The sequence below is a fragment of the Pleurodeles waltl genome, chromosome 11 (genome assembly GCF_031143425.1).
Source record: "Pleurodeles waltl isolate 20211129_DDA chromosome 11, aPleWal1.hap1.20221129, whole genome shotgun sequence".
Taxonomy (NCBI): domain Eukaryota; kingdom Metazoa; phylum Chordata; class Amphibia; order Caudata; family Salamandridae; genus Pleurodeles; species Pleurodeles waltl.
In genome coordinates, this window is record NC_090450.1 from 346,369,101 (window position 1) to 346,392,317 (window position 23,217).

General features: G+C 45.0%; 1 protein-coding gene across 1 annotated transcript in view; it reads right to left on the reverse strand.

Moving 5' to 3' along the window:
• The window catches only part of ANO7 (anoctamin 7), a 2,026,240-nt gene that overhangs the window by 353,488 nt on the left and 1,649,535 nt on the right, over positions 1 to 23,217 (reverse strand). Inside the window, exon 19 of the mRNA XM_069213645.1 lies at positions 11,711 to 11,850. Coding sequence (XP_069069746.1) covers positions 11,711 to 11,850 — 140 coding nt within the window. The remainder of the gene's footprint in view (positions 1 to 11,710; positions 11,851 to 23,217) is intronic.

The following is a 23,217-nucleotide window of genomic DNA, read 5'->3' on the forward strand; positions in this document are numbered from 1 at the left end:
CTACAGGATGCCCACTAAATATTGTATTTAGTGGGCATTTTAGGGGAAACCTGGTAGTGACCAATGGGTCACCTACCTTTGGGTGGCTCCACCCTCTAAAGTGACCACTTTGTATGGGAAGGGTCACTTCCCTATTCCTGATTGCCTAGTTTTCTTCCATCCAAGATGCAGGAAAATGAAATGGAATGTCCAGCTTGCAGGCACCTCCTTCGGGTAATGCATACCAGGTGGGGCACTCCTCCTTCCCTTTGTTTGAGTTTCCTGCTGTTGCTCCCGCCAAAAGAGGGGGTTTGCACGGGGGTTACTATCTGCTGCTAGCAGCAGGCCTGGGGTCGAGTTCCAAAGGTGGTTAGCCCTTTGAAGCTCACTGCCAGGTCAATGCACATTCCTGAGGGAGGGGGTGTTGGCACCTCCACTCAGGAAGGGCTTTGTTTTACAAACCAGAGAAACGGATCTCTCCCCCCAAGGTTTGTAGATTGGGTGTCTGGAAGTGGCACGCTGGATAGAACCAGTCAGCAACCATGCCAGGGTAGTTAGCTTTTGCAGGTGGCCCTACTAAGTTGACCCTGGGTACCTTTTATAATACATTCAACACTGGTACCAGTGTGAATTTATCATTCATAGTTGTTTAATACTAAACAACCAAGGGTTCAGAGTGGCCATCATGTGGCTGTGAAACTCACACTGACCAGTGTCCAGCACATGTATTTTAAAATGGCTGCTCTGTTCACTCACTATGTCCCAGGTTTGACAAGGACAGAATGGGGGCATATTGCTCATGCGGCTGTGGCCTCACATATGCTATGGTGCACCCTGTTTTAGGGCTGGAAGGCCTGCCAGAGGGGTGTCTTATTCATAGTACAGGCAGTGTATGGTGGACTGGTCACACAGGCAGTGTGCCATTTTGAGTTTGTGTTTTAGGCTTGCACCAGGACACTCAGCCTGCAATGGCAGTTCTGGGTGCATCTGGAAGCATGACCATAGAGGGTGGCACAATCGGTACTGCTGACCTCAGGGGCCTAACCTTAGTACCCCATGCCCTGGGTACCTAAATACCTTTTACTATGGACTTATAGTGGTAGCTAAAGGTGTATCCAGTTGTGCCAATGCATCACAACAGTTTTAGGGAGAGAGCTCTGGCCTAATGACCCTTGTTAGAAGGGGCCCTGGGCACTACAATTTCTAGGCTACATCATACATCAGGCAAAATGTGGGGGCTAACCTTGTCAAAAAGAGGCCTTTTCTCACTCTTATTCCCCCTCCTCAATTCCTTGTTCCATTCCTTTCTGATTGCAATTAAGAGGACCGACCTCTGACAAACCACCCCTCCCAAGCATCTTTCTATGCTCTTAAGTAGAAAACAGTCCCTTAACTCCACCCACTTTACCTTGTAAAAGAGTCATCATTCTCTTGTACTTCCTGTTTCGTTTTTGTACCTTCCTTAGGAAGCGATCTTTCTTTTCTTTGCCCATCACTCAGTGCTTTGACCTGTACATAGAACTATTTTTCTATATTTTATGTATCATTCATCTCACTTTTCACCACGTGGGGTATTGGGCTTTGACGGTGGAACTAAGGGCATGGTGTATTTTAGCGATCCTCTTTCCTGTGTATGTGGTGCAGGCACCATAATTATAAGGGGGTACCAACCTGTTTAGGTTTAACACAGTGTGGAAGTCCATGCTAAGCAGAGCATCGACCTGTTTTATTTGGAGACACGAAAAGGGGGCCCACGATAACAGACAGGCGGAGGAACAGCCCACCAGTTTGTAGGAGTCAGGGCGGGATCCCTCAAGGTCAACCATTTGCAGCAGGCAGTACATTGGAGCAAGCAGAACATTGACCCATATGTTCAGTGAATTTGAATGAGGGGGTATGCCTTATTTGGTGTTTGCTTACCTGACAAGATGGAGATGCAGTCTCAGAAATGAAGACATTTGTTGCCAACCCCTGCATACACAGAGTGGAAATCACAGAATTCCTAAAAAGACTTCCTGAGCGAAATGTGAGGATTTTGCAAAGAGTATGTTGGGGAAGTACCTACAGGTGTTGGTGAAATCCATCTAAGAAGCCTTTAATAGAAAGCGGCAGAACAAGGGGCCAGATTTGTGTTATTTAAGAGCTGATTCTTCCATTGATCTTGTTCATAATCCATAATCAGCTTCTTCTTCCTGGCCACCCCCAAAGTATGATAATGATGGAGAGGATTTCAAGAGATATGCAAGAGGTTTGAGATTCCGAAAGTATATTTATGTGCAGACTATCACAATGCCTTCCTTTTCTGGCAGCTCCCTAAATTTTAAGATCTAGTGGCAATGGGCCAGAGGCCGTAGCCGAGCTGCCTAATGTATATCTCCCCCCCCTATTCCTCTAATCTTGCACCAGTTATCCAAAATCCAGACGGAGATGGCAGAAGTCACAATGGTTTGTATTTATTGGCCAAGGAGGTAACAGCTGCCTCTTCTGAAGGAAATGCTGGTTGGTGACATATGGATTGTTCTTTGGCACTCTGGTACAATATTTCTACAGTTGCTACCGCAAATGTCACTTCAGCATCGAAGATTGGCAATCTGGAAATTGACTGGAAAGGGCTTAGAAGTTTTCATTGTGTCCCAGAAGGTATTCTTCAGTTTCTGCAGAAGGGTTTGGTAAAGGCTAGTCAGATGCAACCTAGAGGTTACAATGAGCTGCTAATAAAGCTTTTAGATCTCACTGGAATTTCCTCACATTTATAGAAGGCTGAGTGGCAAGAATATTCAAGGGATTTGAAGTATTAAGACACAAGGTTAGAAATGAATTTGCTGCCACGATTTATAGATGGTGTTGTCAGCTTTGTAGCGGCCATTTTGTGAACCTTTAGTTCAAGCTTTGGAATTATTTGTATACTTAAACACTGTATTTTTGTAAGCCATAACTGGTGTCATCTTAAGGTATTTAGTGGACCCGGGCAAGACATATTTACGGGCCCCTGCCTGGAACATATTTGGATTTTATTACCCTGTGCCTGATAATTCATGCCCCTTTTACACCAAAGAGTTCTATATAAAATGTTAAGCTTTAACAAGGGTACACAGCATCAACTGAAATATCTCTTGCTCTGGATCCCTAAACCCCTTAATATGACACTCAGTAGAGAGGTAGTCAGGGGTAGAGGTAGGGAGAGAAGGAGGGAATGTGAAAGAAATAGATTAGACAGAGGTGAAATAGAGACAGAGATAACATTTGTAGGTGGGCTCTTGGAAGGTAAGGGCCCTGAACAATTGCCTACTTTCCACATGCCTTAAAATCAATCTGGTCATAACTACATCTAGATGTTTGGGGGTGTTGAATGTTTTGATGTGTGATCCTCCTCATATTAAGATGTTTGATGATAGGATAGTCTTGAGATTAGGCTAAATTTCCATTGCAAAAGTAAATTTGGAGTTTCGTAGGAGTAAGGTAATAAATCTCTCTATTTCATGGTCGGAACAGGATGTAGTAAAGGAAGTGATTATGCTGTCACAATTTAAGTCTGGTATTTCTCTTCCATGTACTATAAGGGCCTGTTCTGCAAGAGGCACAGCAGCATCATAGTCAAAGTGGGCAGATACCTCTACAAAGGACATTTGTGCTACAGCAACTTGGGCAAATGCATCAACATTTGTAAACCATTAGATGTTCTGGATTACAGTTGGGTACACATGTTTTGAAGGGGTTATTCAACCTTGATACAGACATTTGTTTTGTTTGGTCAGAAGGGTGAAAATCTTTATATGTTTTGTTATTAGTCTATATTCCTGGCTCAACTGATTGTATCTTTTTTCTTAAGTGAGGTTGCAAAGAAGACATTAAATGGTTTGGTATTCTTCAATAAGTAAGGAATGGAATGAGGAATTCAGGATGGGGAAGTAATGTTTAGATTAAATACAGGTAATCTTCATTACTCAGATTCTGCATTCCTTGTCCCAGTACTTATGTTCCCTCCTACCCACCCAGTATCTTCGTTGATGGTGGAGGATTTTAAAAAGTTATCAAGAAATACAAGGGAGGGAATGGTGACCCCTTTAAACCGTAAAGATGGTAGAGTTAAAGAACAGGATTTTTTAGTTAAGAATGAAGAAAAACTTTTGGGAGGGGTGGTTCAGCAACAGTTGATGCATGTCAACTGCAGTACATAAGTAATGGGAAAAGAATGTGGAAGTGTTGTAGTGAAGATTATCAGCAATTGATCTAAACATTACATTACCTCCTTGCTTTCTTTGACAATGCTGGGATTAAATCATACATCTCAATGTACTTAATTGAATGTTTGGTTGATACAGTAATATGCAATGTATAATAGTAATGCATACCTCAATATTTTTATTTACTATGCTACAAAGTGTATTATAGTATCTAGGAAACCCATTTTTAAAATTTCATTTAATTGTTGTTATTGAACGACAGAGAAATTGGAATGTAGAGCTAAACCTACATTTTTGTCAGTAAAGAAAGTGCAGAACAAATGTTGTTACACAACAGCCCCTCACTGCCCAGCTCATGGTCAGCATAGGGCAGTCATATAGAGTTCACTGGGTAAAACAGCAGCTTCACGAATGATTAAGTCAGGTTTTCTGACATATTAAATGTATCAGAGTTCACTCAAAACTCCCACCACCTCCTCAGCAGTGCTGTGGCTATCATTGTCGTGCCGCTGCGCGTGGCACGAGCCGAACATTCGGCTTGGACCACAGCACGCGGTCTGAAGACGCGCCGCGTCCCCAGCCTGCTGTGCACATTTCGAGGCCCCAAATTGGGCATGGGGCCTCGTTCTTTTTTAGCGCGACACACTTCCAGGCAGGTCTGACCTCCCCCACTCCCCTGTTCTTCTTTTCGTCTTCCTTTCCTGTTGTTTTGTTATGCCTTCCTTTATGTCTTTTCCCATATTACCCCTCTCTTCCCAGCATTCCTTGTTCCCTACCCCCTATGGCTCCTAGTCCATTATGTTTTATGTGTTTTTCCCTATCTAACATGGTGTCCTTGTACTTCCTGTTGGTCCCTTCCTGTGTGTTGGTATTTAAGGGCTGTGATTCTTTCTCTCCTTGCGCTGCAACACTTTCTGTTTCGATGGTGTCTTCGCTCCTGCTTCCTCCTATTCTATACTGGCTCTCTTCTGTTCCAGTGTTTTCTCCTGTACTTTTGCTCCTGTATTTACTTATTCATTTTGTTCCTGTTTTAGGAACCTTCCCTTTTTGGAGGTTTTTTCCCCTTTCAGGGTTTTTTCCCTCTGGCACTATTTCTGAGGGACACGGCCTGCTCTTGGTGTTTCCATTGCCTGCAGCACCGTGGCTACCAGAAAGAGTTGCCCTTACCTGGGCCAAGGCCGAACATTCAGGAACAAGATCCTCGCCACTCGTTCTGCAGACTCCAGGTTGAAGCAGCATGTAAGTCGTGACAGATTGCAGCGCCCAATACTCCTGACGTCGTCTAACACCATGGATGATACAGTGGCGACTGCTGCAGATCCTGATCAATCTCTTCTGGCAACCATTCAGCAACAGACTCAGGAACTGCAACAATTACGCAATGAGAATGCTGCTTTACAACAGGCTTTGGCTTTCCGCAGTGCAGATGTTCCAGACGTCTCTACCTCTACTCCATCTTCTCCGGTGAACCAACTAAACTGCGAGAGTTCCTCGATGCATTAACTGTGTATTTTGCCTTCTGACCCACCCAATTCTCCTACGACAAGACAAAGGTGGGATATCTTATCAGTGCGCTATCTGGTCCTGCCTTGGCCTGGGCAACCCTGATGGAATCATCTAATGACCCAGTATTGTGGGACTATCCAGCCTTCGTGAATTGGTTCAAACAGATGTTTAGTCGTCCAGGATTGGAGGCCTCTGCTGAAGAAGCATTATGTGACATCCATCAAGGCCCACTTTCCGTCAGCGAGCGGGAAGAAAGACGGAAGAAAGGATTATGCCTGTATTGTGGTGCTGCTGGTCAAATGCTTTGTACCTGTCCCGTTCGTCCTTCAAGGCCATCGAGAAATGCCTCTTCCCGCCCTCTGTAAGAAGGGAGGAGACGGGGTCATCTGCTATACCTTCCATCAGTTCATTCAAGGACAATGCCACCACTTTGTTTATGTTACCTGTTACGTTACAGTTGCCTGACGGTCGTGAAGAAAGAACAATGGCTTTGCTTGATTGTGGTGCTAGTGGCATTTATATGGATAAGACTTGGGCCACAACAAATACCAACACGACCCAAAGAAGTCCCGGAACAAGTTCACACAGTGGATGGATCCTTAATACCCTCTGGTCCAGTCGATACAACCACCCTGACATTATATTTACAATTTGGGAACCACCAAGAACACATCTTATTTGACCTAATATCATCCCCCAATCATACTATCATTTTAGGAATTCCTTGGTTCATAAGACATAACCCTTATGTAAATTGGGAAACCCGGACTATTTCCTTGTCCTCACAGTTTTGCCATGGGAACTGCTTTGCTTCAGACACATATTGGTCACCCAAGAGGTTGATGCCTACTGAAATTACTACTGGATGTTCCATCAATACAGTCCATGGAATCCCCGATCACTATCTAGAATTTCAAGATGTATTCCAAAAACCATCCAGACCTGTGTTACCCCCTCATCGAGATTACGATTATGCTATTCCCTTGGAACCTGGGGCAATCGTTCCCTTTGGGAGAATGTATTCACTCACAGAACCCGAAAGGGAAGTTCTCAAGGAGTATCTGCAAGAAAATTTACATAGCAGTCTTATTGTACCATCATCCTCTCCGGCAGGGGCTCCTCTCTTTTTTGTACTCAAGAAGACGACGGATCTTGGTCCCTGTTTGGATTTTTTAGGTCTAAATAAGATAACTATAAAAGACCGTTATCCTTTGCCCCTCATCAAGGATATTCTATAGGCAGTCAGAGGGGCTCAATGATTTACCAAACTAGATCTTCGTGGAGCCTACCACCTTTTGCGTATCAAAGAAGGGGACGAGTGGAAGACTGATTTCCGAACCCCATTTGGTCATTATGAGTACAGAGTTATGCCTTTTGGTCTCACTAATGCTCCCTTCTGATCTCTTGAACCATACGGTCTTCATCTACTTAGACGATATCCTTATTTACTCTAGACGTCCTGAACTTCATTCTTCTCACGTGAAACAAGTCCTCCAAAGACTCAGGGAACATCAACTGTCCTGTAAACCAGAAAAATGTGAGTTTGACAAGACCAAAGTCAAATATTTGGGATATCACCTTAGTCCCACTGGAATAGCTATGGACCAGGAAAAGGTACAAGCCATCCTAGACTGCCCTTCCCCTTCCTCTATTAAGGAAACGCAATATTTTCTAGGACTGGCTAATTTTTATCGACAGTTCATCTTAGACTTTGCAGAACAAACCAGCCACATAACTCAAACATTAAAAAAGGAGAATTTAAAGAAAGGGTTTGTCTGGACAAGGGCAGCTGAAATAGCTTTTCAGAGTTAAAAAAAGGCCTTCACTCAAGCACCGATACCGAGACACCCAGATACCAACAAGCAATTTATTGTTGTTACTGATGCTTCTGAAAGAGCCACCGGAGCTGCCTTACTCCAACAACAAGAAGATGACGGTCTTGAACATCCTGTTTTCTATTTGTCCCATGTACTCTCTGTGTCGGAACAACATTACTCAGTACTAGAAAGGTAGTTATTAGCCCTGAAAACAGCCTGCCTAGAGTGGAGACAGTTTCTTATGGGTTCCAAAGAGCCCTTCGAGGTGAGAACAGACCATCGTAACCTACAATGTTTATGTAATTTGCTATGCCAGAACAGTCGTCAGGCTCGTTGGGCCTTTTTCTTCAGTCAGTATGACTTTTATGTCACCTATATTCCGGGATCCCAAAACATACTGGCCAATGCTCTGTCTCGCCGTTATCCAGATTGTACTCCTACCCCATCACAATATCTACTTGAGCCCAGTAACATCATCGGAGTAGTTCAATTTTTCCTGGATGAGGTACAACTGAAATATGCCAACCTATCTGATCAAGAGTTAAAGAAGCTAAATCCCTTAATATGTCAATTGAAGGGGTATTATTATTATAAGAACCTGTTGTTCCTCCCTACTAACGGAGTAAGAAAAAAGGCGCTACAAATGTGCCATGATTCTCCAGTTGCTGGTCATAGAGGCATCAAGGCCACACAGGAACTACTCTCACGGTCTTTCTGGTGGCCTACATGGAAATTGGATGTCGAAAGTTTGTCCCATATGTGCTCAAGTAAAAATATCCCGCACCAGACCTGCAGGATTAGTACAACCATTACCTGTTCCACCGGCTCCCTGGCACACCATTTCTACGGATTTCATGTGTTCGCTACCTCCATCAGCAGAAAACCGGGTTATCATGGTCTCAATAGATTCCTTTACAAAGTTGGGTCACTTCATTGCCCTGAAGAAATTACCTACTTCCCAAGAACTAAGTCAGATATTTATCCATCATATTTTCCATCTCCATGGACTCCCACACAGCATTGAATCTGACAGGGGACCTCAGTACATCTCCTGGTTTTGGAAACATTTCTGTAGGATACTGAATATCAATATAGCACTATCATCTGGTTTCCATCCCCAAACCGATGGACAGACTGAGCGTCTCATCCAAGTATTTGAACAATGCCTTCGCTGCTTTTGTAATTCTACCCAGAGCAACAGAAACACTTACCTTAGTATCGCTGAATTCTCTTACAATATCACTGTCCATAGTATCTCCAAGGTCACCCCCTTTTTCTGTTCTTATGGCTATCATCCTACCTCTTTTCCTACTAATCCTCAGTCTACCTCTTCTCTTCCTGCTGCCTCTTCATTTTCCAGACGACTTTTACAGATCCATAGATTGATTCGATCTAACTTGTTGAACACCAAGAGATACATGAAGAGAACAGCAGATAAGAAGCGTAGGGATGCCCCAGTATATCACCTCCAGGACAAAGTCTGGCTTTCTTCAAAATGTTTGCCTTTCTCAGAATAAGTTCACACCTCGTTACTACGGTCCTTTCCGTATTCTTCAGCTGATTAACCCTGTCACTGTCTGTCTTCACTTGCCTCGTACCTGGAGGATTCATCCATTCTTTCATGTTTCCCAGCTCAAACTCTATGTACCTGATCCTTACTCTTGACAGTTTCCTTGTCCTCCTCCTTTGTTAGTGGATGATGTACCAGAATATGAGGTACAAGAGATTTGTGACTCTCGTATCTTTCACGAACGTCTTCAGTATCTGATTCATTGGAACGGTTACCCTCTCAGTGAATGCTCTTGGAAAGATGCATCTTCTGTTCACGCCCCTCTTCTGATTCGTCATTTTCACTGCTTGTTTCCGCACAAACCTGGACCTTCGGGGGGGGGATGTACTGTCGCACCGCTGCACGCTGCATGAGCCGAACATTTGGCTTAGGCCGCGGCACGCGGTCTGAAGACACGCCGTGTCCCCAGCCTGCTGTGCACATTTCGAGCCCCAAATTGGGCATGGGGCCTCGTTCTTTTTTAGCGCGACACACTTCGAGGCAGGTCTGACCTCCCCCACTCACCTGTTCTTCTTTTCTTCTTCCTTTCCTATTGTTTTGTTGTGCCTTTCTTTATGCCTTTTCCTTTTCTCATATTACCCCTCTCTTCCCAGCATTCCTTGTTCCCTACTCTCTACGGCTCCTAGTCCATTATGTTCTATGTGTTTTTCCCTATCTAAGATGGTGTCCTTGTACTTCCTGTTGGTCGCTTCCTGTTTGTTGGTATTTAAGGGCTGTGATTCTTTCTCTCCTTGCGCTGCAACACTTTCTGTTTGGATGGTGTCTTCTCTACTGGCTCTCCTCTGTTCCAGTGTTTTTTCCTGTACTTTTGCTCCTGTATTTACTTATTCATTTTGTTCCTGTTTTAGGAACCTTTCCTTTTTGGAGGTTTTTTCCCCTTTCAGGGTTTTTTTTCCCTCTGGCACTACTTCTGAGGGACACGGCCTGCTCTTGGCAGTTCCATTGCCTGCAGCACCGTGGCTACCAAAAAGAGTCGCCCCTACCTGGGCCAAGGCCGAACATTCAGGAACAAGATCCTCACCACTCGTTCTGCGGACTCCAGGTTGAAGCAGCACGTAAGTCGTGACAATCATTGGTGAACAAGGTGCAGCTGCACTGACGCCGAGAGGCATGAGGTGCCCACCAAACCTTCATTATTGGTATATTGTATTACCAATCAGTCAGGGAAAGGGCCATTTTCCTTGCATGCACTCAGAGCACTTAGAACCTTTTCTGTGCAACCGGTGCAGACACCAGTTATGCTCAACAAAGGGGAGTCAGTGGCGCCAAAATGACTTAGGCATGATAAAGAGTGTACCCTTCATAAGTAGACTTAGGTACCTATTTTAACAATGAAGTGGCTGTATCCTAGTGCACAGACAATATGCGATATGTCACACATGACACTTGCAATAACTCCTAACTGAGTTCCCTGACATAATACCCCCTGCATGTCTGTGTACCCCTCAGCTAGGCAGTGAAAGAAGTCTGTGCTAGACCTAAAATTGTAGAAAGCAAGAAGATCCTCCTTTGCACCCGTAACGCAAAATGGAGACATTACACCCTCGGTTTACGATAATCTATAAATTGCATGGTCAGTTTTCACAGACCTGTCATTGACCATGAAGGTATCACTGAATGCTACTTCTTAACACATGGAGTAGAGCTGAACCAGAGAGAAAAGAATGACATATTATTAGATTATGTGAAAGTATGGCAGTGGCAAGGGAAAGGGAATGAAAGGCTTGCACGTCGAGGTTTCAGCAGTCAGTGTCAGGATTCCTTTTTTTAATATCTACTTATTGGGTTTACCTAACCTTCTGTTTGATACCCTCAGTTGAGAACAGAATAGATCTCGGCCTGCTCATCATGTTCTCTTTTTCCACCCCTATGCATACTCACACACATAGGGTACTATGGAATGGTTGTATCAGGTACTCAAGCAATACTCCACTCGCTATAAATGACAATTACAGCAAGCAGTGACTTTTATAGTGGCTGGTCAACGATTGAATGTCCCTTAAAACAAATAAAGACTTCATGGCATTTACGTGTTGCCCTTTGACTGTGTACTAATGGGAGAAGAGCTGTAAAACACCTAAAATTGCCCTTCTCAGATCTAACGCCAAAGAGCGCCAGAATACCCACCTAGAAGGCGAAAATAACAGTGTAAAATGGAGACAATACACCTTTGGCTCATCGTTCCACACAGTGCACACTGAGCTGAACATGGGAGGGAAGAGGGTCGGATACTTTGTGTCATACATGGGCGGTTTATGCTTTCAAGAATCAAATTAATTTACCTTTTTACATTTGGGCTGACCTGGTACCACAGTCAAACAGTCTAGAACAGAACACCGTCTTCTCGAATTGATCTCTATTTACTTTCTCCCTTTTCAACTACTTTGGGCAACTTTAGTGCCCAAAGATTCCAGAAAACCCTGACTCCAGCTTTGAGTATTCTTTTAACAAATGTGCGCGTTACATGGTCCTGTGTGCCTCCAGTGTAACCTAATGTACAGACTACTATGGTTTCCAAATGAAAGGAGCATATGGTCACCCACCTTTCCGTCCCTTTGTCCTCCCCATTGTAGCCTCATCTTCCGGCCTTACCCCAGTTACCTTCCCATGAATTCCAACAGCGTATGCTGCTACCCTTGTCTAGTATGTCTCACCCATTTCCAGGTATTCATCAAACAGACCGTCGCAAGGCACCAGTTTGTAGTCCCTCTCCCATGGAGTTATGGAGGCCTCCATGCCAGTTTTTTCATTGGTTGATCGAAGTCTGTACTTCTGCCACAATCCCCGGATCTTCCTAAAAAGGAAAAAGGGTGAGGAAAACACAGGTGAGAAATGAACACCCACTTTTAGTTGAATGACAGTCAAGTGTCTAAAAACACAATTTTATATTATTGGGGCAATATGCACTTATCGCATGGACGAAAGGAAAGAAGGACCGAGCACACTATGGCGCGTTTTAGCTCTGAATACAATTACTCAGTCTTGTCTTGATCTTCAGTGCGGGTAATATTTCATCACACAATTCAAGGATGGATGCTCACAGCAATCACTCAATCAATCAAACAATCAATCAGGATTCATAAAGTGCGGCTAATCACCAGATAGGGTATCCAGGTGCTTGAAAGCTGCCGGCAAAGGTTTAAGGTTGTAGTGGCATTGAATAACTAAAATTCAACCGGGTTGCAAGAATAGTGAATGTCCAAATTGGAACTCATCTTTAGTGCTGGCATCTCTTGTAATACTTGGAGTACTAACCCGTATTCCTCAGTACACTGAGTCCAACTCTAATTTGTGTCAGTGAATACAATAGGTGTACAGGGCATACCAAGGAAAAAAAACCTCAAGCCATTTATAATTTTTAAAAAAACGATTTAGTCACCCCCATGTTGTCAGGAGGATATGAAGGCCTGGGGCTGTTTTACTCTAAGTACCCCAGGAGTACAACATGCGTGTGAAATCGCTGTTTTACTCCCATAGAGCTCTTTGTATTACAGAAGAGGTTATACATGCTTGTGTAGCCTCTTCTGTAACCAAGGTCTCACCAGCCCTATATATGTGTGCCAGCACAATATCAAAGGGGTGTTCCCTCAATTGACTGGGGGCATGGCCCCAAGCAAATGAGAAACGCTTTGCCTCTGCACTTGCGCCAAATTACAGGTGCGAGAGTAGAGGCAATGGGACTATCGGGGAGCACTTACTGTGCAACACATTAACGTGGTGCACAGTGATTACATCTCCCAAGGCCGCCCCTTGAAAAGGGATAAAGAGCATTGTAGTGTTGCATCCGCATAATGGCAACGTGATGTAAGATGCCTGAGAAGGGGTGGTTGAGAGTTTTCCCCTGAGAGCATAGATGTAATGGTTTATCCTGATGTCCTGCATCAGGAAGTTGATAAAGTGAAGCCCATAAATGAGTGTGGTCAGTTTTCGGTGACGAGTTATCTAGCACTCTGTCTCCGAGTATTTTATTCAAAGAGGCGCATCACCAGAATGCTACATTCCCCACAGCCCCACCTAGATGTGCCCTGGGGGACGCCGACAATGCAGCCACTCTGCAGTGGCCACGCCTGTTCACTCAGCCTCGGAGCCTGCCACGCCCATTTCCCTGGCCTAGCAATAGTGTATGCAACTTCTAAGGAAGAGTGACTGTGCTGCGTGCCTCTCCCAGGGCACTGCTACAGCCCACCATATCTGCCATCCTGGCCCTTGAACCTTTTGCTGTCACCGGACCCCTGCCTACACAGGCTGACCGTTGGAAGGAACAGGGGAATGCCTAAAGACCTACTCTGAGGCCCCACTCCTTCACCTAGGTGGAGCTGACATCCATAGAATCTCTAAGGCTGTGGTTGAAGTAGGCTCTCAACTCACATACACAACTCTAACGCATGCCATCACTGCACACTTCGAACCTTATGCTAACCGTGACCATGAAAGTTTCCTCCTCTGCCAGGTGCAACAGCAGCCACATGAGCCCGTAGATGTGTTTTACTGCTGCCTGAAAGAACTAGCAAGCACAAGCATGCTGTCAGGTAAGGGGATAAAGTAAGTTCATATATGGATGTGCATAATGGAAGCTCTGTGAATGTGTCCTGCAAGAACCAAATATGTCCATGAGGGACATCCTGACCTAGGGTGGTCCAAAGAACTTTCTAAAGCACAGGCAGCCCACATGGACCCTGCGCAACTGTCACCCATTAAAGAAGAACCCATCAATGTAATATGCAAAGAGACCCACAAGACGAAGTCAGAGTCACCTAAACTGAGAGCACCAGGCAGACACTACAGATTATGTGATTGGCCAACACGAGGGAACAGCTGTGGTACCCGTGGAAAGCCCAATAATTTCTCCAAGGTATGCCGCTCCATCCCAAGACAGTCGACAACCCAATCTAAAAAGGCTATCAGCGATATCTACTCCCATCCCGTCTTGCTAGCTGAGAGTGACATGAATGATGATGAAAAGGAGATAATCCACATGGTATCGGCAATTCATTCACATCACACCATGCACCAGTCGACCCCCATATGTCTCACTGACATTCAAGGCCAACCAGTCACAGCTTTCACAGACACTGGGGCCTTCATTAACCTCATGGCTGATAACATGTACCCCAACCTTCCAAACCAGCCTGCTCGGCGCAACACCAACATCCAAGTGCTTGCCCTTGGCAACCATTGGCCCCTACGACTAGAAGGAGAGTTATATGCGGAGATCGCTCACTACACTACATGCACAAGAGCAAAGGTCTATAGGGCATATTTACAAGAGGCCTGCGCTGACATTGCATCATAAGTTTTTGCTCTTCGGCAGCACAGTAAGTACACCATATTTACAATGCAATGCATTTAGGCCAATGTGTCTAAAAATTCCTGTGTCAGAAGCAGCTGCAAAACACATGACTTCAAGTATGCAAGGTAGTCATTCCTTCATAAATACTGTTGTAAAACTGACTCAGTTATATTAATGAGTTTAGGCCAAAGTGACGCATCATTGGCAAGCAGCGCGCAGAACAAGAAATGTGTTAAAATTCCTGCTCATTGGCAACCCAGGTGTAACAAATGACACATGGGCTCTGGTACATAAACAGAACATACACAAAGCACTTTGACAAGCACAACTACGCCACAAAGGTGCAGATTCTCAGTATGGAGTCGCAAGGAGACTGCAACCACCACGTAGGCAGCACAGAAGAACGGAGCTGTTTATCGGCAGATTATTGTCCTCATTCATCTCTGGGAGGAGGAGGTCATCACCTATTATAGACTCTGCAGGGAGTCTATCATTCAGCTGCTGAACCAGATTGCACCAAAGCTGCAGCCAGCATCACACAGGCCCACCAACATCCTTCCGCAGGTGAGGGTGATGGCAGTGTTCCACATGCTGGCATCTGGTTCATTCCAGACCACAGCAGCTATAGTGGTAGGAATATAACAGCCATCATTCTCTGCATTCCTCTGTCCTGGATGCAATTATCAGCCTCACACCCCAGTACCTCCTGTTCCCTAAGATACAACAACATCAGCCGGACACTAAACAAGGCTTCTATGCCATTGCTGGCTTTCCACGTGTCTTAGGGGCAATGGACCATGCACATGTGCATCTGTTTCCCACTGCTGCAATATCACATCTGTACAGGAACCAGAAGCATAATATACATAGACAATCATGGCTTTAAGGGTACATCATGTGCAGGAAGGTGCACCCACCTGTAAAAACCACAATGCTGCATGCAATGCGAGCCACTCTTGCACAATCGTGCAAGGTTGCCAGCGTTGGCACTAAGCACCTAATTGTGAGCCGGCACTGTGGGAAAGGACAGAAATGTACCGTATTTCATAAATATGATGGATTTCTGGCATTTCACATTGACGTAGTGCAGCGCAGCACAAAAACTTGCAGTGCTACCCTACGCCAATCAGTTATTAATATGCTCCCATATTTGTGAGGCCATGCAAAGCCATGCAAAGAGGGTTTGCATGGCGTCATGGATATGCTTGAGAGGCTTAGGCTGCCGAAGCCCCCCAAAAAGCGATGCCATGGTGGGGCAAAGCACTTGAAAACATACCTGGTTGTGTGCCAGTGTAGGGTTAGAGCACAGGGATGTCATGTATGGGCAAAATACTGTGTATTAATGCCTGTCTCTGTGCCGCAGTTCTGAGCAGACAGATAATGTACATCACTGCACAGTGCCACTTACTCAAATATCTGGGACCCCGTGTCCTCTGCACATATTGGGATGAATGCACTGTAATGTGTAGACGATGATGTGCCACACTGACATCCACTCACTAATCTGTCAATGGCAATAGTGGTTGATTGTCAATGTGTATCAATGTGTAAATTCACTTTGTGTGGATGGATGGAATCACATCAACTCCCCATGGGTAACAGATCATCTATTAAAACATTACAAATAAGCCAATTATGAGAACAAAGGCAACACTAGACAAAAGTCGGAGGTGAGTGTCCCCTCAATGGCGCACCAACTCTTGCTATCAGTCACAGGTCAACAAGCTCAGTGGTGTGTAAAAAAGAACTGTGGAAAGCATCAAGTGTTACACGTGTAAGTATACTTGAATGTTGGCCAAAGTTAAAGGAGCAACACAGGAAGAAGTATGTGTAAAGACCATGGTGGTCATTTTGATGGTGGTGGTAATTATCGCTGACGGCATGGCGGTGCAGACCGCCGTATAAAGATAACAGTAGTGAACTGGTTGCAAAGCAGCCAGTTCACTACTACCCACCACAAGGCCTGAATCGACCACTGGGCCGATGGTTGCCACCCACCAGGTAATCCCTAGCAGAAAGCAAACTGGTGACAGGAATACTCATTCCCCACTGCCACTGCCACAACCCCCATATATCCCCCAAGCCCCTGGACACCCCCCGACCCCCACCCCTCGAACTCTGAAATTCTCCCCCCTCCCCCTCCTCCCCCCAATCACCCTGTAGACCCTCCCCAACCCCCTCACCATCCCCCACTCCCGACCTCCGTTTAGGCCCCCCAACTCCCAACCCCCAAATACAAATGCACGCATACATAGACATACACACATGCATTCATACACGCAGACACACATCCCTTTTCACAAACACACACACCTACCCCCATGCACGCACTCACTCAACACACACTCCCCTCCCCCTTCCCTCTCGGGCAGCACTTACCTGTTCTGTTGCGCTGCTCTGGGAGGGAACAGGCTCCTAGGATGCTCCTCCGCCAGCATCGCCACGTCTCTATACACCGCCACGCCAATGACTGCATCATTATAGGCGTGGCGGTGTCTGGACTGACGTGGCGGTGAGGATGGAGCAGCATCCACCCCCCCCCCACCGACCGCAAGCATGGCGCATGGCCGCCCTCACTGCCATTGATTCCAGGCATCATTATATGGTGGGGTGCCTGCCGTTGCCACTGGCGGCCTTCCTTCGACCGTCAGCATGGTTGTCAGCGGGGCATCCCACCATTATCATAATGACCACCCATGTGTAGCATGCCATGTCAGTGTAGTGCTTAGACAAGTGTAAATGTGTAAATGTAAATCCTGGTTGACATTGTAAAACCAACAGAACAAAACACATTTGTGTCTTGGCAAGAGTGACAGTCTATGTACACACATACAAATAGGCAGTCAGCTGCATAAAAGGATGTAGCCAATGGGATAGCTTATCTGTTCTGTGTAGCATAGCACACTAGAGAAAATCATATGACTACAGCAATGTGAAACTCACAATGCAGGCAAACATGTCATACATCAGTTATCAATATATATTAATATCTAACCTGGACAAGTCAACACAGTGTACTCAGGATACCAATCTCAGCATTCAGTTGCCACAGCATTGTTGAAAAAATAAAGCTATAGAAGTACAGAGTCCCTTACAAGTTAGACAGATACACATACCTGTTAGAAAACATTGTATTGCATCTACTTTTGTACCCAGCTCCTTGTAACAACATCACTCTTTCCTATATGAAGATAGACTACATTGCAGTATGTAAGGGCTAATCCAAGTGCACCATTGCAACTTCTCTGCCAAAAAGGATAGTTCAAGCCAGACAATGAACAGCATAACAATCCATGTGGCGTGTGTGAACTGCACCCCACGTATGTTCCAAAATCAAATAGATAAGTAAGTCTACTATGAAATGGCTGTGCCAAGCTCATGTAGGCCAACAATGACATCTGTGGCTCACCATGGACCTATGTATGTGTAAGTATCATACATATTGACAATGTGACTACCTACCTAGGGATGACCAACAAGCCAAATATTGGATCATCAATTTGGTACTTGACACATGTAGTGAGTGCACATAACATAAAGTGGTCAGGAACATCTTCAAATAGCCAGTACAGAAAACTAGTTGATTACCATAAAAGTCAGGATGTAGAACTGTATAATGTATCAGGTCATGCCCATTATTTGCTTTACCCAAAGAAATTGAAGAGACATGTGTAAAACACATGGCCAACTGTATAAGTAACACATATTCTGATATAGTGTAAGAACTATCTATGTTTATTTGAGTACACATAACACACATGGATGGGCATGTAGATTTAACAGATATCAAAGGCAATGACAATTGTCATTTATCTTTCACTTCCAGCAGACCAAGGATATGGTCTCCAGCCGTGGGTCATGAACCCAATACCACATCCCCAGGCTGAGCCAGAGCAAAAATACAGTAATGCACTTATCAAGATACACAACATTGTGAAGCGGACCTTCTGCGTGTTCAAGTCCCATTTTAGGTGTTTAGACATGTCAAGGGGCAGATTGCTCTACTCGCTCCCTCTTGTCTGCAAAATAATACTTTTCTGCGCCATCCTCCATAATATTTGTGTCAAGACAAATGTCCCGTGGGATGGGGACTAGCAAGAGCAGGACTGAATGGAGGATGAGGAGAAGGATGACGCTGCTGAAATCCAGAATACATTTGCTGGGAATCAGCGACTCCTACACATTGTGCAACACTTCTTTTCATAAAAAACATGTTCTGTGATGAACCATCTCCAAACATAATTGCAAGGTTTGACATGCAAATAAATGTTTGAAACCTTTATTTGTATTTAGGCTTATGTCACAGATATGGGAAATGTCAACTCACCTACATCTTGTCTACTAGAAGTAGGCTTCTAAAGTCAACAATCATGTCATCAGACCTGTTGAGCAAAATTGGACCATGTCTCACATCTATCAATTGCTCATTTACAGAAATGACATGTGAAGCAGTGTAATTTCTTTAAGGAACAGGCCAGCCCTACAACTTACAAATTCCAAATTGATCATCACTACCCCTTGCACTTGAGCAGGGCAGAGCTGCACAACTAGCAGTCCTGCTGTGTTGTGCAGCAGCAAAGTGAACAACAGATGGCACTCAGCAAAGTGTTGAACACATACCACAACTTTCATACCTTCCATACCAGAGAACCACCTCACACGGCGGTGTGTCTCACAAATGTGTGAGAATGCAGAATCACAGCATCTTGCTGGAAGTAAGGTTGGTGCTGATACCATCTGTGATAATGAGTGACAGTTGTCATGGACTACAACCTAGTGTCACGCAAACATGTAAAAGCTGTCACTTGTAGCAAACTCATACATGCACGTGTGGGTTTGCACTAAACAGCACATGTAATCAATTATCTGGCTACATTCTCACATATCCCACATCATGTTACAGTAGATAAAAGACTCATTTCTCATGCATTGTACAGCAATGCAATGACGAACAAAGGCATGCAAAATTAAAATATAAGCAAATTACATTGTACAGTCAGTAACTAGATGGAGTAGTATGACATTGGATAGGTGATATGCAAACATCTAAACACTTGAGGAATACTGAGATGTCAATAGTGAAATTACACTTAGATTCAAAGGGAGACACAACTGTATGCGCATGCGAACAAACAAATTAAACATGGTTAAATAGAGGAGTTTTGATAAGAACTGTGCTTTGCATGGCAAGAGTTGGGTACCTCCGTCCTGAGTGTAGAAGTGCAAAGTGATGTGGCTCATACATCTTGTATCCACACAAAAGTGAAATGTAGGATGAGTGTGTCTCATTACATATGCCTGTGTCAGGGAATGCAAGCTCCTTGGACCAGGAGGCATATACAAAGCCCGGCCCTCAGAGTCTATGTAGTGTCACTACCATTGACAGGAGTAAGATACAGAACATGTGTGAATGGCATCATCTTATTGATTGGACAATCACCCCAGATCAACATCATGTCTCATAATACATGTGGTCATGGCTATACCATGTTTGGAATATGTGGGCCTGGCCAAGACGTTCTCAGCCAAAATTTATCAACGTGTATGTGACAGTCCGAACGAGATGAGGACAACTGAAACAAGAAGTTATGGTGCTCAGGTAAGTGTTTTATTGTTCTCTAAAAAAAAGGATAAATCAAGTGTGAGTTCGTTCTGTTGTTGCTCTTAGTCTCTCGCGAAGTTCTTCTTGGAAATGATGTGTCTTTCCCCTTTTCTTCTCTTTAGGTGGAGGTACTGTCAGTCTCTCGGACGTCCCATGAGGATATCGGAAAAGGAAATAAGGAAAACGAGGGTAAGTGGGACGTTAAGAGATACGTCTTTCTTATTAAATTTCTCAGACTGGGGTGGATAACAAAGGGGAGGGGTTGGTGTCTGTGTGGAATAGAGGGAAGTGCTTATTACTAATTTACTAGCGTGTTATTGTGTCCTTAGTGCTTCTTTTATGCCCTCCCACCTCTTTTCCCCATTCACCCTCTACCACTTCCCTAGTTTCCTTCCCCAGTCCCCTTCCCTGCCGTGCACCCTTTATTGGTCCAGAAGGACCGTACCTTCGTGAGCCACGACCCTCCTGGGCCGTGGCGGGCGTTGAAGTGGTCCTCCCTGCGGTAGGTTTCAACACGGCTTCCTGGTTCCAGTTCTCCGTCCTCCAGGTGGTGTTCCTTCTCTTGGTCTCTCGTCGCGCTTGCCGTCGGATCCCTTGCCTCGGTCTCCCTCCGTTCTCCGTCGTCTCCGTCTTCTTCTCCGTCGTCTCCGTTTCCTTCCTCCTTCTCCTTCCTCCCTTTTCTTGCCGGCTCCACCGGCTTTTCATCGGCGACGACGTCCCTCTCTGGCCAATCCGGGGTCGGGAAACCTATCCAGGTTTCCCTGGCAACGTCCTGATGCCGGCCTCCCTCGGGACGCGTCTCCCCGGTAACAGGGAGACGCGGAGATGACGTGTTAGAGGAGTCCGACACGTCATCTCCGGCCTCCTGTCTCGCGGTGATCGGGTTTACCCCGTCACAGTGTACCTATCTATACATGCCAAAATTATGTGTGTTCCTACAGTGTGTTCGGCAACAAACCTTCTGCCACAGTCCAATATAAGTGGGGTACCAAATAGTGTTCAATGGCTAAGTATGTGTCATGCACTTCATGATGTATGTTGTGGACTTCCCTAGGTCACTCACAGCATAGCTCACATGTTGTCCTGTGATTACAAACAGATGGGCATATAAAGTGCGTGGGCACACAGTGCAGCCAATATAGTTTCCCTATGCTAGATTAATGTTTGCCAGCACATAGCGAGATAGTACAGTATCTTAACTATCACATATAAATGTAGACTCTTGAGCTGTGCCGATGATGGTTTGGCTACCTATGCCTAATGCAGGCACACTTGGCCAATTATGCAAGGATGCAACTGTTGATGCAGGAATGGACGTGACCGTGTTGATGTATCTTACTGGTAAACCAACAATACTGTGATTCCTACTGCTCAATCTATATGTGCTGCTGAAAACAGGACACAAAGTAAATCAAAGTAAAAATAGAATGTCAAGATCTAACAACATGGAATATCACTCCTGTCACAGAGCACACACTGATGCATTCCAGGTCAGAGTAGTGTCATCTCTCAGTGATGTGTGTAGCCATTCACACCATCATGGAACACCCTTCTGGTGCAGAATAATGTGATGCAGGGAAACGTGAAACATATTGCTACTTTTGATCCATCACACTTGTCTAGCTACACCCAGGAAATGATGCAATGGCTCTGCCATGCTGCAAACTAGGGAGTGTGAATTTACTTTCACTTACAGTTTTTTTTGTCTGTGCTGGCTGTTGGAGGTATTTTGTGATTACTCTTGGTGTGGTTTGTGAATTATGGTCTTGTCGGTGTGTATGCTGTCCCTGTTGTGCATCAAATGTGTTAATTGTGTGTTGTAATTGTAATTTGGATTGTATTTGTCACTGTATGGTTGGGCGTAAGTCTATTTAGGGAGTTTGTAGTTTTAGGGGTAGGAATATGGGTTAGTTTGTGTTTTGGTAATGTGAAGGGTAAAGAATGTAGGTAGGTCCATGTCGGGGGAGGGCAGAGACAAGAATATGTCCAAAGGAGAGTTTGGAGGCCTGCATTGGCTGCTGGCCCATTCCGATATTATGACTGCTACAAGGGCTAGGGTCAGTCAAGGATACCCTACAAAGGAGTGCAAGGAGCGGTGGGAGAAAGTCCACTGCCACATGAGCCGGGTATTCAGAGTAGAGCGCACTGCACACCTTTTGAAGCACCAGTGGGTGGATGTGGAGTGCCAGGAGGCTGATCTGCTTGATCACCTAGGAATGGAAGTTGGTGACCCCGTGGGTAAGTATATATTTTCCATACGCTTGCAGCTATGTGTCTTTTGTCAAATTATGGAACTGATTTGTCAACAGGAAGGGACAGATATTTTGAAGGGTAGTGTGCCATAATACAGGCTAACTCTGTAAAATGCTAAGACCATGCCCCAGGGGCCTGCTCACAGTGGCTTAACAATAGCACCGGCAGACCATGCACTACAGGGGAGACCCAGAGGTCCCAGGGAATCCCTCCAGCACTGTGCAGCGAGTTTTGATCCCCGGCCTGCAAGCTTATGACTGGCTCCAGAACGTGGGGGCCACCTGTCATGTATGTTGCAGGGGGGCACACTCACATTTAATCATACCACAGGCTGGACATGGTGTTTTGTGCACATAAAATACATTCACATATATGTATTTAATGCATGCTCTCAATTCACAAATGAGCCTGTACAGAGCAGGAATGTTTAATGTTGAAATACTGTGCACTTGTGACATGTAAGGAGCTAAGTAAAGAAAACAAACTAGCATGTTGACTGTCTGATGTGTGTTGAATTGTTCAGAACACATATAGAGTTGTGCACACTCCAGCCAAATTAATACCTTGCAGAGTGTGGTCTTTTAGATTTGACTGGTCATATATCTATCAAAATTATGCACCCTTGCACCATGTAGCAAGAAAGGATGTTTTGCACATAGGGACATATTTACGAGGCATTGGCGTAGGGCAGAGCCTCAAGTCTTCTTGCTGTGCTGCCCTATGCCAATGTAAAAGGGCAAGAATGCACCATATTTATGAAATAAGGTGCATTTCTATCCTCTTCCCCTGTGCTGGTGCATAATTAGCTGACTAACCCCAATGCTGGCACCTTTGCCTTATGGAGCCAGGGTGCTGCGTTGCATGCAGGATTGTTTTTGTGCGGGAAGGGACACCTTCCTGGACAAAAAACGCTCCAGAGAGTTGTTTTCTTCTTTCTGTGTGTGATGCAGAACACATGGAAAGATGAAAAACTAGGAGAAATGAAAACATTTTTCGTCATAACGCCTGCTCTGGGG